The 14,939-nt window shown below is 53.9% G+C and overlaps 1 protein-coding gene across 4 annotated transcripts in view; it reads right to left on the bottom strand.

Annotated features, from left to right (window-relative positions):
• SSBP3 (single stranded DNA binding protein 3) overlaps positions 1 to 14,939 on the bottom strand; it is a 169,896-nt gene that overhangs the window by 108,112 nt on the left and 46,845 nt on the right. For 2 of the 4 annotated variants that reach the window (XM_021096593.1, XM_021096595.1), the window contains exon 1: positions 11,923 to 12,246. The exons of the other annotated variants lie outside the window; for them this stretch is intronic. In XM_021096593.1, coding sequence (XP_020952252.1) covers positions 11,923 to 12,231 — 309 coding nt within the window. In that variant the 5' untranslated portion in view covers positions 12,232 to 12,246. Of the gene's footprint in view, positions 1 to 11,922; positions 12,247 to 14,939 lie in introns of those variants that run through there. 4 annotated transcript variants of the gene reach the window in all.

The following is a 14,939-nucleotide window of genomic DNA, read 5'->3' as shown; positions in this document are numbered from 1 at the left end:
AAGGGAAGCCACGTGCGACTGACGCAGGCTCTAGGAGCTCAGGAAGGGACGTGCCACTCAGCAACCAGAGGAAGGTGGTCTGGGCTTCCACAGGCTCCGAGGAGCCCAGAGGGCTTAGAAGGAAGATGGTGGCAGGAAGCTGGGCACCTGGCAGCGGAGGAAGCACATGGGCAAGGGGCATGGTGGCCAAGTCGTACCTCTGGCCAGGTGCTGGGCTCAATGAGCCGGGTGGACAGATAGTACCCTCCTGGACTTGACCTCCTGAGGGCAAGGACATGGTTAAGAAATAAGCCATACCAGTAAGATATAAATCAGGCCATCAAAATTTTATGTTTGGAGTTCCCATCATGGCTCAGTGGTTAACGAACCGGACTAGTATCCTTGAGGACTCGGGCTCCACCCGTGGCCTTGATCAATGGGTTAAGGATCTAGTGTTGCTGTGGCTGTGGTGTAGGCTGGCAGCTACAGAGCTCCAATTAGACTTCTAGCCTGGGAACCTCCATACGCCACAGGTGCAGCCCTAAAAAGACCAAAAATAATAAAAATAAATAAAATTTTATGTGTCTTATCTAAGTCTCTTCTCAAGGAACATATATCCTTGGATGTGTTTGGAAAGAAGGCACCAAGCTCATCTACTTACAAAGCTACCTAGATAAGTGCACAGTCAGTCTCCGCAGCGTAAATACCGATGCTTCCACCCAAAGCAAGCTCTGGAAGGCCCCCTTGGGGAAGGGGAGATCCATGCCACTCCAGGCAAGGTATCGTTCTGGGGGGACAGTGAGGAGACTAAAGCACCTTCTAGACACTTCTTGGGTCCTCCGTGCGGTGTGGTGATTCAAAGACACACAAAGCGCTCTGCCCCCCTCCCCCGCCCCCGTAATGACAGACAGAAGGGGCAGCGGATCAAGTCGACCCCACGTGTTCTGAGCAGCAAAGGTCTTGCAAAGAGGCGACAGAATTGGAGGAGACGCCTAATTAATGTCTCTCTTTTTTTTTTTGGGTTGGGGAGCAACGGAGAACAGACCAAGTGTCCCCACCGCCTGAGCCCTCCAGGGCAGGCAGCACTCTGAACCGCACACAGTTGTAAATTTCCTTTGGTGCGTGTGGTTTTCGGTCCCAGCGTCTCCAGGACGCATATAATCCAGACTTCCTATTTACATCACATTGGCTGTCACCAACACAGTAGCCGCAAATGCTTTCTGCTCCACTCCTGTGGCCCAGACCAGGGAGACGGTAAAGAATTCTCAGCCTCAGTGTCGAACCTTCCTGCTCCTACGGGAAACGTCTGTGAGGGAGGGCAAGGCGCTAGGCCCAGTCCTCAGATGCTTGACCCATGTGTACCCACAGCGAGAACACAGGAGCCCCCAGAAAAAACTTCCTTACTGACCCCACCCAGTATTTGCCCTTCCAACCAAACCGTTCCCAGCTACCACGGCTGCCTGAACAGACAACGCCAAGAAGGGCACGTCCGAGACCTTCCAAGTCCCGCCCTCCCTGGCAGGGAGGAAACGAAGGCCCCGAAAGAGCCTCCAGATCCCGGGGTTCCCAGCCACCTTCCCCAGCTCCTCCTGCCAGAGGGCAGAGAGAAAGCCCTGGCTCGATCGGGTTGGCCTCCAAATTAATAGCGCAGGAAGGAAAAGCCTGTCGGTGATTCCAAGGTCATGCCCGAAGCACTTGCGTGAACATTTCCTTTAAGCTTTCTTTTAAAAACCCTGGGTTTCATAGAAGTCGCTTCTCATCAAGGCCAGGAGGCATCTCACCTCTGGGCAGGGCCAAGCCTGGAGCCTGGCACACAGCACGTTCCTTACATAAACTGAGTGGACGGGCTGAAATTAGAGTCGATCCGGACCTTAAAGGCCCCTCAACACAGGAACCGGACCCTGTCCTCTGGATTCAGAGCCAGCGTCAGCCCCCTGAATCATGGGTTGAACTGTGTGTGTCCCCCTAAAAGACAGGCTCCAGTCCTAACCCCCTGGAACCTTCCCTGGAAACAGAGATCTTCCGTGACGCACACTGGGGTTACGAGAATATCAAGTAGAGAATGCACTTAATATACCAAACCTATTGAGTATCAGAGCTGAGCCTCACATGCCTTAAATGTGCTCAGAACACTTACGTGAGCCTACCTTTGGGCAAAATCATCTCCCACGAAGCCTGTCTTATAATGAAGTGTTGAACAGCTCGTTCCTATAACATACTGATTTCAGTACCAAGAGTGAAAACTAGAAGTTTCCATCATGGCTCAGTGGAAACGAATCTGACGAGCATCCATGAGGACGCAGGCTCGATCCCTTGGCCTCGCTCAGTGGGTTAAGGATCCAGTGTGGCCGTGAGCTGTGGTGTACGTCGCAGACGCAGTTTGGATCTGGCATTGCTGTGGCTGTGACGTAGGCTGGCAGCTGCCACTCTAATTCGACCCCTAGCCTGGGAAGCTCCATACGCCACGGGTGCTACCCTAAAAAGACAAAAAAAAAAAAAAAAGACATCTGAGAGTGAAAACTAGGATGGTGAGCTGGGAACAGAATGGTGGACAGTGTATTTTGTTCACCTGCGTGGTTGTGTGGTCAGCGGCGAGCTGTGGCCACTGCTGCTGCCCCGCATCACAACAGGATCTACTGCCAGCCCAGGAAAAGATCAAAATTCACAATCTGAAGTTTCTGCTGTGGCGCAGCAAGATCCGGCACTGTCTCTGCCGTGGTACAGGTTTAATCCCCAGCCCAGCACTGTGGGTAAGGATCCAGTGTTGCTGCAGCTGCGACCCATGCCGCAGCTGCAGCTCAGATTCCATATCTGGCCTAGGAACTTCCATATGCTGTAGGTGTGGCCAAAAAAAGAGAACAAAAATCACAATCTGATGTATGGTTTGCACTGAATTCATGGCGCTTTCCCACTGCTGTAAAGACAAAAAACTTGTTGACTGCTAAGGTGTATAAGCCTGTGCATCCTTTGCAGATGCAATCGAATTAGGATGAGGTCATACTGGATTAGGGTGGGCCCTAATCCAATGACTGGTGTCCTTATAAAACAAGGATAATTTAGCCTTGCAGACACTGGGGAGAGGGTGTGGGATGACAGAGGCAGAGACTGGAGAGATGCAAGCTGAGGAATGCCAAGGAGTGCCAGCAACACCAGAAAATAAGAAAAAAGCATGGAACAGACTCTCCTTCAGGGCCCTGAAGGAGGGAACATGGCCCTGCTGACACCTTGATTTTGTCTGGACTTCTCAGCCCCCAGAACTGCAAGAGGACAGATTTCTGTTCTTTAAAGCCACCCCATCTGTGACAGTCTTTTAATGCAGCCTAGGAAACTAATACACCCCGTTATTTCCAACCCGCCAGCCTCGGACTACACCCTTGCCCATCCACCTGCCCACCCCTCTCCTCCTCACTGCTCCCAACTTGGGGTTAAGTGACCCACCTCGACAACCACGCAACCACACTTGACCTTCCACCAACACCATCTGGGTCAGGTCAGGGTCCCCGTTCCCCGTCTGGGTCACAGCAACACGAGCTGACCTTTACTGGGTGGTGGACTCTGCCCCTTGGCCTGCCAACCGAGAGCAGCCAAGGAGCCTCTGAGACGATGCACAAGGTGCTAGGAGATACAGACAAGATGTGGGGAGGGGGTGGAAGGTGGGTGGAAGTTAGGAGAACCGGCAGAAAGGGGGAAGAGGAAAGGAGAAAGTTCAAAACAGAGCATGATGGTCAAGGGCACAGACAAGAGGCAAAGAAAGTAGCCAGTCTCCCCTGCCCCCAAGGCCAGCCACAGGCTTCTCACTCCCGCCCCCACTTGCAGTCCTACAGGCTGCCAAGCAGGTTAACGCCCGAGAGCTGTCTACCCACGCAGCTGTTGCACTTTGAGCTCCCGCAAAGAGAAAGCCAACCCGCTTCCGTCCAAGGGCTGGGCTTTATTTGTTTTGGATGTTCAATACCTGGAACCAGAGGGGGCCAAGTCAACATGAGATGGCCAAGGAGCCGGCTGGGCAGATGAACAGGGCTCGGGTTCCACACACTGCCTGGCCTGTGACAGCTTAAGGAGCAGAGTCACCTGGGGGTCCTGGGGCATCGGGGCAGGCGCGCCCCGGTCCCACTCCTCTGCACACTCACAGCCCAGAGGACAGCACCAATGTGCCTTGAGGAGGGAGGCTGGGGTCTGACAGCTGTCACCAGGGAAGCCAGTGGCCACTCTTACCTCCACTGTTATAAAACCACAGAAACAAAGACTCCTCTGGCAGGGGCAGTGGCAGCGATGACAGATAATAACAGATCTAGTTGGGGAGTTCCCGCTGTGGTGCAACAGGATCGGCAGTGTCTTGGAAGTGCTGGGATACAGATTCGATCCCTGGCCCAGCACACTGGGTTACGGATCGGGCACTGTCGTAGCTGCAGCTTAGGTTGCAATTGTAGCTCGGATCTGATCCCTGGCCCAGGAACTCCATAAGCCGTGGGGTGGCAAAAAAATAAAATAAAATACAGATCTAGTTGGTTAGAGACCATTAGAAGACCTTGTACCACAATCTTCCTCAGCTCCCGCACTCTCTCACACTCAAAGCAAGCCCACAAAATAAAGCTGGGCTTGAAGGCCAAGAGCAGCACTGGAGAGGCAGCCTGATGGCTTGTTGAGAAGTTGGGCTGGGCGAGAAACCCAGCTCTGCTGCCTGCAAACTGTGCCATTCAGCAAGCCAGCGAGGATTTATTGAGCACCTACTATGTGCTCTCAGAGGATGTCTCTGCAAAAACAGGGTGGCACGACCTGCCTTGACAGGGCTCATGTGAGGATGGAACATGATGGCAAGCCTAAGATGCCCAGCACAACGTCGGGCATGTGAAAAAGAGCCACTATGGAGGAGAAATTAGAATTATGGTCCTATCTGCCAAATCAGCTTGAGCCCCAAGATCTACAACAGACTTCTGTACCATCCACTAGAATGAGGAGAGGCAGGGTTATTATCTGTGCTGTTCCCCACTGGGCTCCCAGCACCTACAACGGAGCCTGACACATGGTAGGCACTCACATGTGCGTTGTATGAATGATACACCTGCTGGGCATCTAAGGCACACAACAGTGAATGCAAAAGCATCACACCTGCCAGGACGCATTGAACACCTTGGGGATGATAGGACAGAATGTGAGGGTATAAACAAGCAGTTCTGCCCTTAACCAGGAACAAAAGGGCCAGGTGCCCCCCAGTTCCCTCGAAACGAAGCCAAATTAAAGAGAGAGCCCAGCGCTCAGCTGCCTCTGGAGCAGCACAGTGACTCCTCTTGGAGAGACAGAAAGCGCAGGGCCGCCTTCGTCGTATTCGTCAAATGAAGGTGGGGGGCACGCGAGATGGGTAGCCACTGAGGAACCACGTGTGGAAAGGCCGGAAAAACAGATGCCTTTTTCAAGAGATGGCTCCCACCTGAGTCAGGATTCACGGCAGTGTCATCTGCTTTAACCTCCCTCTCCTCCACCCATTTCCACTTCGGGTTCAAACGTACCTGGCCAGTGTCCTGGAACGCGGAACACTGGCCATCTGGAGCCCCCTGGTACATCACCCACCCAGGGTCCCGTCAGCCAAGGCTGCCGGCTGTCCCGCCAACTCTCCTGCCCCCACTTAAATCTCACCAGTCCCCAACCGCGGCTACTTAACCGGAAAGGCCTTCGCCACCTCCACCCCCGCCGGCTATGCTCCATCCGCCACTCCCAACCTCAGGCTGCCGGGACCCACTCAGATGTAAAACTCAGGGGGCATCCATGTGAAAAGGCATTAAGACAGAGGGAGACTTTAAAGGCTGAGCCACTGCCCTCCTCGGCCATGGGATGAGAAGACAGGAAGCTTCAGCCTCTCCAGTTGTGCCATTCATAAAAATCAGCGCATTGGGGAACAGTACCTCCCAAAAGGGTGGTTGTAGGGGACTCCAGGTAAGAACCTGAGAGTGGTCTCTAAATGGTTCCTTTTTTTTTAAGGGCCTCACCTGCGGCATATGGAAGCTCCCAGGCTTGGAGTCTTCTTGGAGCTGCGGCTGCCGGCCTACGCCACAGCCACAGCAACACGGGATCCGAGCTGCATCTGTGACCTACGCTGAAGCATGTGGCTTAACCCAATGGGCTAACCCGCTTACCGAGGCTAGGGATCAAACCCACATCCTCACAGACACTCTGTCCGGCTTTTAACTCGCTGAGCCATAATGGGACCTCCTAAAGGGGTTCTTTTTTAACGTGAGGCATCAACACTTGCTCCTAGCAGCTCAAGGTTTCTCTTTGTCACCCGTGGAAGAATGGACAGAAGCACAAGCTAGAACACCGTGCCAAGTACAAGGCAGTCCTGCAAAGCAGAAGTAGTCCCGTTTTTCTCAAGTGATTAACAGGTCCAAGAAAGGCTGGGGTGCGATTTACGACGGCCACAGCCAAGAGAGATTTATACGCGTATGGCCTTCGGATGGTTTTCTAAGACTGCACAACCCTCGTCTGGCTGAGGATCTCGGGCAGCAAGTAATTTTCTAATTGATTCATTAGCACTCCAATCAACTACTACTTTAGACACAAAGGGCCCTGCTTGGGTCTGAATGCCTGAGCCTGGGATGCTGAGCTGAAAGGAACCCGCCAGCTCCCAGTTTAGCTCAGCCCAGGGGCGTGGGGACAGCCCCACACAGAGACCCTCTGGAAACCACACCACCGCGGAAAAACGACCCAGGGACTGGAAACAGAAACAGCGCCTACCCAGCTTCTTAAAGTCGTAGTTTTCATAATGAGAATTCTCTAACGAACATGATTATGCAAAAATGCTAAGGGAAAGAGGGGGAAAATGGTCTGAAAGGAACTACTCCCCCCAAACGTCAGCACAAAGTTGGCCTCAGTGGTGGAAAGACTCGCAGCGTTTTCCTCCTCCTCCTCCTCTTCAAAACGAGTGTGCACAGGACACACGAGTTCCTCAGTTTTCTCAGGTATAAAGCCACAGCCATCACGCCCCATTCCCAGGGTTACTGGCAGGACGGAATGAGGTCATGTATGAAACAACCAGAACCCAAGAGCCGTGGGTGCACCAGGCGGACCCACGAGCTCTGCGGCTCGAGGGCCCACCTGCCTCTCTCGGGCCAGGAATCAAAGTCACGCTCAGGGAGGTTATAAATTACTCCCGTCACTTGTGAATTGTTGAAGCCACAAATGCTTAAACTCACAGATCTCAAGAGTAAAGCTGTAATAATTTAAATATAAATTAAGCTTTAAAAACAGTCTTTCTTCATCATTCCATACTCCGTTGGCATGCGGGATATTCAAGTAAGACAGGGTTCCTCAGAACCAAGGCATCAGGAAGGAACCTCCAGCAGATACTCAAAGAGAATGATCAGAAACTGTACTGGATGCTCGTGAGATTCAGGACCCGCTTGCTGCCTATACACCTAGCTGCAGCAAAGTCCTCAAACAAAATATGGCATTTTGGGAGGACTCTAATTCAACCCAGCCTGGATGAGCACTCTCCTCGACCTAGTCAGCCTTCCACCCACCCACCCACCCATCCATCCACCCATCCATGCACTTAACCATCCAGCCATCCACCCACACATCCATCCATGCACTCAACCATCCATCCACCTATCCATCCAGAAATCCAACCACCTCTACCCATGCACACACTCACCCATCCATCCATCCACCCATGCACAAACTCATCCATCCATCCATCCATGCACTCTGCCATCCATCCAACTACCCATCCACTTATCCACCCACTCATCCATCCATCCACTTATCCATCCATCCACACATCCGTCCACTCACTCATCCATCCACTCACTCATCCATCCAGCCACCCACCCACTCATCCATCCATCCAGCCACCCACCCACCTGCTCATCCATCCAACCACCCACTCATCCATCAATCCATCCAAAGATCAATTTATTCTCTATAAGGAATACTTGGTGAGGAAAGAAGCAGTGGGAACTCCCAGCAAACTGAAAGTCCTCCTTATCATAAAAGACAAAACACACCAAGTAGCCTCAGTCTGCGCAGCCTTGGGCTAGACAGGGATCAAAGTTCATAAAAGGACCAAAGACCTAGAGTTACTACTTTGCTCATCAAAGCCACCAAAGACACCTTAGGAAGCCTGAAGGAGACCAGTGCAAGCCGTACTTCCTCTAGCAAGGAATGAACTTGTTCCTTGAGGAAGTGGTGTTCTTCAGAAAAAGCGAATGGGTCCAAATTTCTTGGCGGGTAGGTAAGGTGGCTTCCTCAAGTGACACGGTGAAAAGAAGTCAAAACTTCCCCCAAAAATCCCTAAATAACCTGTGTCAGAGACTGTCCCCCCCAACCCCCATCTCCTTCACTTCCTGTGAGGCGTCTTCATCTCATCTCCACACCCCTCCCTCCCTTCCCTTCACCTCCCACTCTCCGGGGTAGAAAGTCGCCCAAGTCGTGTCTCGCTACAGCAACATCAACACAGCAAGGCAAACAGAAAACGCGGGTGGCTGCCGTCTTATGAGTCTCGCCTCACCTGGATCTATGGCAAGAAGCAGCTGCCTCTCGCCCTCTTGCCCATCTTTTTCACTGTCCGAGTGTACACCACGGTCGGCACACTACTCACTACTATTATTCCTGCTCTGTTAACTCTCTGAATTCTCCCCTTTTCTTCCTTTCTTTCTTTTTTCTTTTTAGGGCTGCACCTGCAGCATGTGGACATTTCCAGGCTAGGGGTCAAACTGAAGCTGCAGCTGCCGGCCTACGCCACAGCCACAGCCACAGCCACACCAGACGGATCTGAGCTGCATCTACGACCTATCCCGCAGCTCTTGGCAACACTGAGCGAGGCCAGGGATCCAACCTACATCCTTATGGGTGCTAGTCGGGTACGCAGCCTGCTGAGCCACAAGGGGAACTCCTCCGCATTTTCAATGTGGGGGTAATTCTCCGTCCGTTTTTCCTGCTCTAAAACAGAGGGTGATTAAGAGCTGAAGAACCTCAACAAGGTCCGTGAGGCTCAACCAGGATGCCCTAAAAAGAGCACAAAACCCACCCATCCCCAGAAAACAAAAGCCGACCCTGACAGGTGCTCTCAGAATGGGAAACTCTGGAAGAGGAGGAGAAACTTGGGATTTGTGTGGGAGGGAGGAGCTGACCCTCAAGAACCCCAGGAAGTGAGTCCCCAAGCCGTCACACCCCCCCCCATCTGTAAGGGGTTTACTAACCCCCAACCCCTGCAACCGGGAAGGCAGTTCCCCCAAGGGCCTCCGCCAACTTTGGAGCTGACTACACAGTTTGTTTTATCTATTTTGCATCGAACGAGGCCTTGGCTCTCTAATTAGAACCAGGCAGATCCATTCTTTCCAGAGAAATCAGGCCCATTGTGAGAGGAAGAACTTTGGGCCAAGATCTAAGCCAAAATGGGAAAGATGAAGGCCACCTCTACTTTTACATCCTAAAGGTCCCAGAAATCTTCAGCCCAACCCCACCCCTCCCCACTCCACTCTGCAACCTAGACAGACAGACAGACAGACAGACAGACAGACACACACACACACACACACACAGAGCTAGCATAACCTCAGAGGCTTCAATTTTGAAGATCTTTCCTCTCACCTGTTCTGAGATGGTTCTACTTGAAAAGACCCTGTGTGCCCGCCACCCTCCCCCGCACCCCAAGCCAAGAGAATCTCTCCCTACAGGAAAAGGAAAAGTCTGAAGTACCCAGGCCTTCCCCCAAGGCAGAGTCAGAACCCAATTCTGACCACTCTCTCCCAGGCGCCATGGAAGCCAACATAAATGGGGAGAGTCCCTCGGGCTGCAGCTCAAAGAAAAAGGAAGTAGCACTGAACCTACCCTTGCTGAAATGCACGGAATTAGATGAAATTACAGATAAAAACCAGACAAAACCCTAAAGCCACTGAGAAGCCAGTGCAGAGACTTGGCTGAGATGCTTCTTCCATCCACGGACACGGACCGAGGCACCTGAGGGGCCGAGGAGGATGAGATCAATTCCTGTTTTATAGATGGGAGACTGTGGAGCAGAGGGGACCAGAGGCTGAGCAGGACCCTGCGCTTCAGCAGCAGGGGGCAGACCACGTCCCCTCCAAAGAACACTCCCGCATTCCAACGTCAGGCCAGGCTGGCCATCAAGAAGCGAGTGTCCCATTCCACTGCCCCCAACCCCATCCTCTGAACCCAGAAAGCTGAAACCCACAGCCTGCTGTCCACGGACACCCCTGGTCATACAAGGACGCATGTCCCTTTGCCGTCCGCAGCGCAGATGGCATCCACTCTTCAAGCACACATTCCAGCCCAACCTTTCCCATGAACCTGCCACACACACAGGGGGTGTGGTCCATCGAGGACAAGGCACAGTGGGGTGAGGCCTTGCCTGAGATCCCAGAACCTGGGGAACAGACACGTCCTTGCCTCTCTGGTCCTCGGCTTCTCCATCTATGAAGTGGGAGCAATGAACCTCCACACTCTCCATTGGGCCTTTAACACAAAGACCTCTCCCAAGAGCTCACACCGGCAGTGGGGGAGGGAGTCAGCCATGTGAAATCTCCTCACACATCCCAGGAGCCCCCAGCCTCTCCAGAGGGAAGACATTCAGAAAAGCCAAGAAACCCACGGAGCCACCCATGGGAAATCCCTCTGAACCTGCGACTGGGCTAACACCGAACTTGATTCACAGGACCCAGTGTTTAGGAGGGTCTGGACTTCTGAACACAACATCTAACCATGCCCTTCTATCAGCGCTATGGATTTCTGAGTCATTACCACCAAGATGAGAAGGGGAGAGAAACAGAGCCGACCCCTCGGAGAAAGCGGGCTGAGACAGGTCAATGTCCCATGCCCTCCCAAGCCAAGAATCCCCTCACTGTCCTCAATACAAGGTCCCTCTAAAAGTCAGAGGCAAGGTAGGCAGAAGGCCCCTCACTCATCGGGAGCCCCTCCGGTCAGGACAGCATCAACTGCCCCTTCTCTGCAGCGCCTGGCACACGCAGCATCCAACCAACGTCTGCCGAACCCTCTGCTCCAAGCACAGGGCTAGGGACGCAGCAAACCCGCAGCTCATGTGCTTGAACGAAACCAAATTTCTGGACAAAATCCAAATGGACTTAAGGAACAGAGGAGGACCCCAAGTGTAGATACTGCAACGGCATCTCCCCCTACTTAAAACAACCCCAATCCCAACACGAAGGAGGATTCTTGGCAAACTACAGAAGTTCTCCTAAAATCCTCCTAGAAAAGTCAGTCCCTCTCGGGGCACTAAAATACTGGATTCGGTTTACACGGAGGAGTTTCAAGAAGGCAGCTATTGTGTGCAGCAAAGCAAACCTGAGCGCACGGCCTTCTACCCATGCCCCCCTCTTTGTTCGAGAGACACAGTCCCACGTCAGGGCTCCTGGAACCCAGCTCCCTCTCCTCTGCCCACCCTGCCTGGCCAGACCCCCATTAACGCACTGCTCGTGCCATCAACACTGTTGTTTTGGAATGTGCCAGTAATTCTAGTGGCAGGAACAGCAAGCTTGAAGCTCAGCAGAGAAACCAGCTGGAGAGGCAGCCTCATGAAATAATGAAATGCCAAACCAACCCCTACATCTTCTCCAGTCTCTCAGGTCACCTACCAGATTAGAAGGCCTGTTGCTACGGCAACCATATCTTGCAAGTGGCGGCTGAACTTCCCCATAATTTTTAACCCTTTAAGCAGCTTGGGGAGGGTGGGGTTGTGCCGAGGTACCCAAATGGCAGGAGAGTTGGCCCGCTCTGGCGGGGCCCTTCCGAATTACAGCAAGACAAAAAGGAAAAATAGTGGCAGGAGTGGACGGGGTGGGAGTGGGGGGCGAAGGTCCCCGGTTGAGCAAATAGACACACTGTGGAAAGGAAACACTGCACGCATCCACCTTTCCTGCCCACCGTTGCGCCACACAACAACCCCCGACGCGGCTGCGCAGCAAACTTTTCATGTACCTGGCAACTCGTCCAAAGCGCAGGAGCCGAAAATGAGATGGGAATAAACAAAAGGCAAACCGGGCCTCCTGCCCCTCCCGGCCAGGCTCTGAGCCCCGCTGCAGACGACGCAGAAGGCGGCCGGGAGCCAGGCGGACGGGGACAGATGGCCGGGCAAGCGCTGGCACTTTCCAGTTGTCTGATGGGCGCCTGCTGCCAAACAAGCTCCCCGCCCCCCGCCCCCCCCAAGCCCACATACAGCTCTGGGAAACTGAGGTGCTGGTGCTGGCTCTGGGGGGACAGCTCCTCCCTCCCTGGCCCCCCCCACATCTGCAAATCCTGAGAGGTGCACCTAAGCAGGGTCCAGGCTGAACTGCCCCGTGCTCCCTCTCCTCCTCCCGCCCCAACCACTCAACCCTCTGTGCACAGGGGCCAGAGTTCATGGGGTCTTTCAAGAATCAATTTTTTAAAGTGACTTTCCTCCTCGGCCTCTCAAATGTGACAGCAAAGACTTCAAACCACCCAGAGGAAGAAAAATGCTGGCTATGGCTGGCGGGGGCGGTGGGGGGTGGGGGCTACCAAAGGGGAGGGAGGAGGGAGTGGGAGGGACTGGGAGTTTGGGGTCAGTAGATGCAAACTATGACATTGAGAATGGATCTGCAATGAGGCCCCACTGCACGGCACAGGGAACCATATCCAGTCCTGGGATAGACCATGATGGAAGAGAACATGAGAAAAAGAATGTCTATGTATGTCTGACTGGGTCACTTTGCTATACAGCAGGAACTGACATTGTAAATCAACTAGGATTTCTTTTAATTTTTTTAAAAAGAAAAATACTGGCCGTGGCTCCACCCCTGGGAGTGAAGCTCCTTACCTGACACATCTTGGGGCGGGGGGAAGCCTTGGGGGTGGGGGGCCTCAGCAGTGGGAGCAGAGGCTCCAGACCTAGTGATGGACCAACAGGAGGCCTGTGTGGTTCCCAGAGGACCCAGAAAAGGCCCCTGGGACGGTGGGGAGGGAAAAGTGAAGAGGGCACTGAGCCCGCTGAGAGGAAAGAGAAGCCAAGGAGGGCAGGGGAGGCAGGAAAGAAGGATGCAGCCAGGGGCGCAGGGGAAGGTTCAGGGGCCAGTGGCACTGGCAGTGGCAGTGCCCCCAGAGTGTCCAGCACAGCACCCCCAACAGCAGGCTCCCGATAAATGAGGCCACTGGCCGCACGTAAGTCACAGCCCCACTCCCGACAGAAGGCCTGGGATTCGCTGAGAGTCGCAGGGAGAAGCAGGGCGGGATGGGCAATGAGGGGGTACACAGTGCCTCGGTAGGGTTTGGGGGGCAGAAGAGGGTGCCCCCCAGTATACTGACGCTATGAGCAGAAACAAAGGAGAAAATTCAATCCGGCACACCCCCACCCCCTCACCCTCTGCAGCTCAGGCCGGCCTGGCCACCTCCACCTCTCATCCGTGGGGGTGCGGGGGCTGGGGGGACACCGAGAGACAATCCAGGCCAGTGAATTCACATCCTGATGTTGTCTTTGCCAAGTAATTAACCAGACGTACCACTAAAGGCCCGGCACCCGGGGAGAAGTGACGCCTTCTATTAGCATGTTCACTGGTCACCCAGCCCTTCTGCATGTGGAGCGGTCAGCTGGGTTAAAGAGGAGCCATGGGGTCGGGGTGGCGGTGGGGTGAGGGCGGGCCCTGCCCCTGGGGAGAGCGAGGGCGCGGCTTCCCATGGAGTGTGAGCATCAGGCGCCCAGGCCCCGTGTTACAGGTGCGACACTGAGAGAAGCAGCTGGGAAGTCCAGGAGCACCCTCTCACCCAAGGCGGGTGGGCAAGCAGGGCTGGCAGAGGACCCCCTGTACCAGCCAAGCTCAGGAGTGCGCTTAACATAGGGGCTCCTCCCATGACCTACTCCAGGGGACTGCGCCTGTGTATCCCTCTGCAGGGTCCAGCACAGGAGCTCCAAGAACATTCACAAGATAAAAAGGAGCCTGCTCTTTCCATCTTAACCCATCAGATGGGCCGGCTGCCACCAAGCTTATCCACTATTTGGTCTCAGTGACCCAAATCCTTTGGTTTGTTCAACAAAGCCTTCTTGGGCATTTGCTATGTGCCCAGCATGGTGCACTCAAAAATGAAGGCTCATGCGCCTGTCCGCCCTCAAGGGGCACCTTTCCCCTGGCAGTGAACTGCCGCCCTCTGACAGCTCCCCAGTGCTGCCCTGTGCACAGCAGGCCCTCCGTAGCGATGGATGAGCTGAACTCTTGGATTTGCATGAGGTGGGCCCCTGAGGCTGGCCAGCACACCCGCTCAGATAGAGAGGAAGACAAGGGCAGAGGCAGAGCTTCTGTGCCAATCCCAGTACCACCGCCACCCTAGCAGAAGTTTCATAAGCAATTCCACAGCTGCTAAATGAAAGCCCCTGATTTTATTTTTGCATTTCTTTTTTAGAATTAGCAAAGGTAGTCTCGAGGTTCTTTTTTCTTAATTGTCTTTAAAGTTCCCAGGCTTCCTGCCTATACCACAGCCACAGCAACCAGATCCAAGCTGTGTCTACAACCTTCACCACAGCTCACGGCAATGCCAGATCATTAACCCACTGAGTGAGGCCAGGGATTGAACCCACGTTCTCACGGACACGCGTCAGGTTTGTTACCACTGAGCCACAGCAGGAACTCCAAAAGCCCCTAACTTTAAAGGGACTGAAGCTCAGCCCACTCCAGGGCGGAGGGATCCCCAGGACAGGACACAAGAAGCCTGGCCTCCAGCCACAGAGGCAGAACAGGGCAGGGAGACTTCTGCCCTCTGGGCCTCAGTCTCCCCTGCTGGTAATCCAAGGAGGCTGTCCAGTCTCATCTCTAAAAACATCCTGATAAGCAACATCAGGAGAGCGGTCCCATCCTAGCTGGACAGGGCTTCAGGAACAAAGGATGCCATGCGGAGGATTCCAGGCAGAGCTGGCATCCCAGCATCCCGGCTTCCCGCTGCTGTGTCCCCACCCACACGCTCAACGACACAGGGAAATTCTACCCACAGCT

The sequence above is a fragment of the Sus scrofa genome, chromosome 6 (genome assembly GCF_000003025.6).
Source record: "Sus scrofa isolate TJ Tabasco breed Duroc chromosome 6, Sscrofa11.1, whole genome shotgun sequence".
Lineage (NCBI taxonomy): Eukaryota > Metazoa > Chordata > Mammalia > Artiodactyla > Suidae > Sus > Sus scrofa.
Note: the sequence above shows the minus strand (reverse complement) of the source record. Positions and strands in the feature narration are given on the sequence as shown.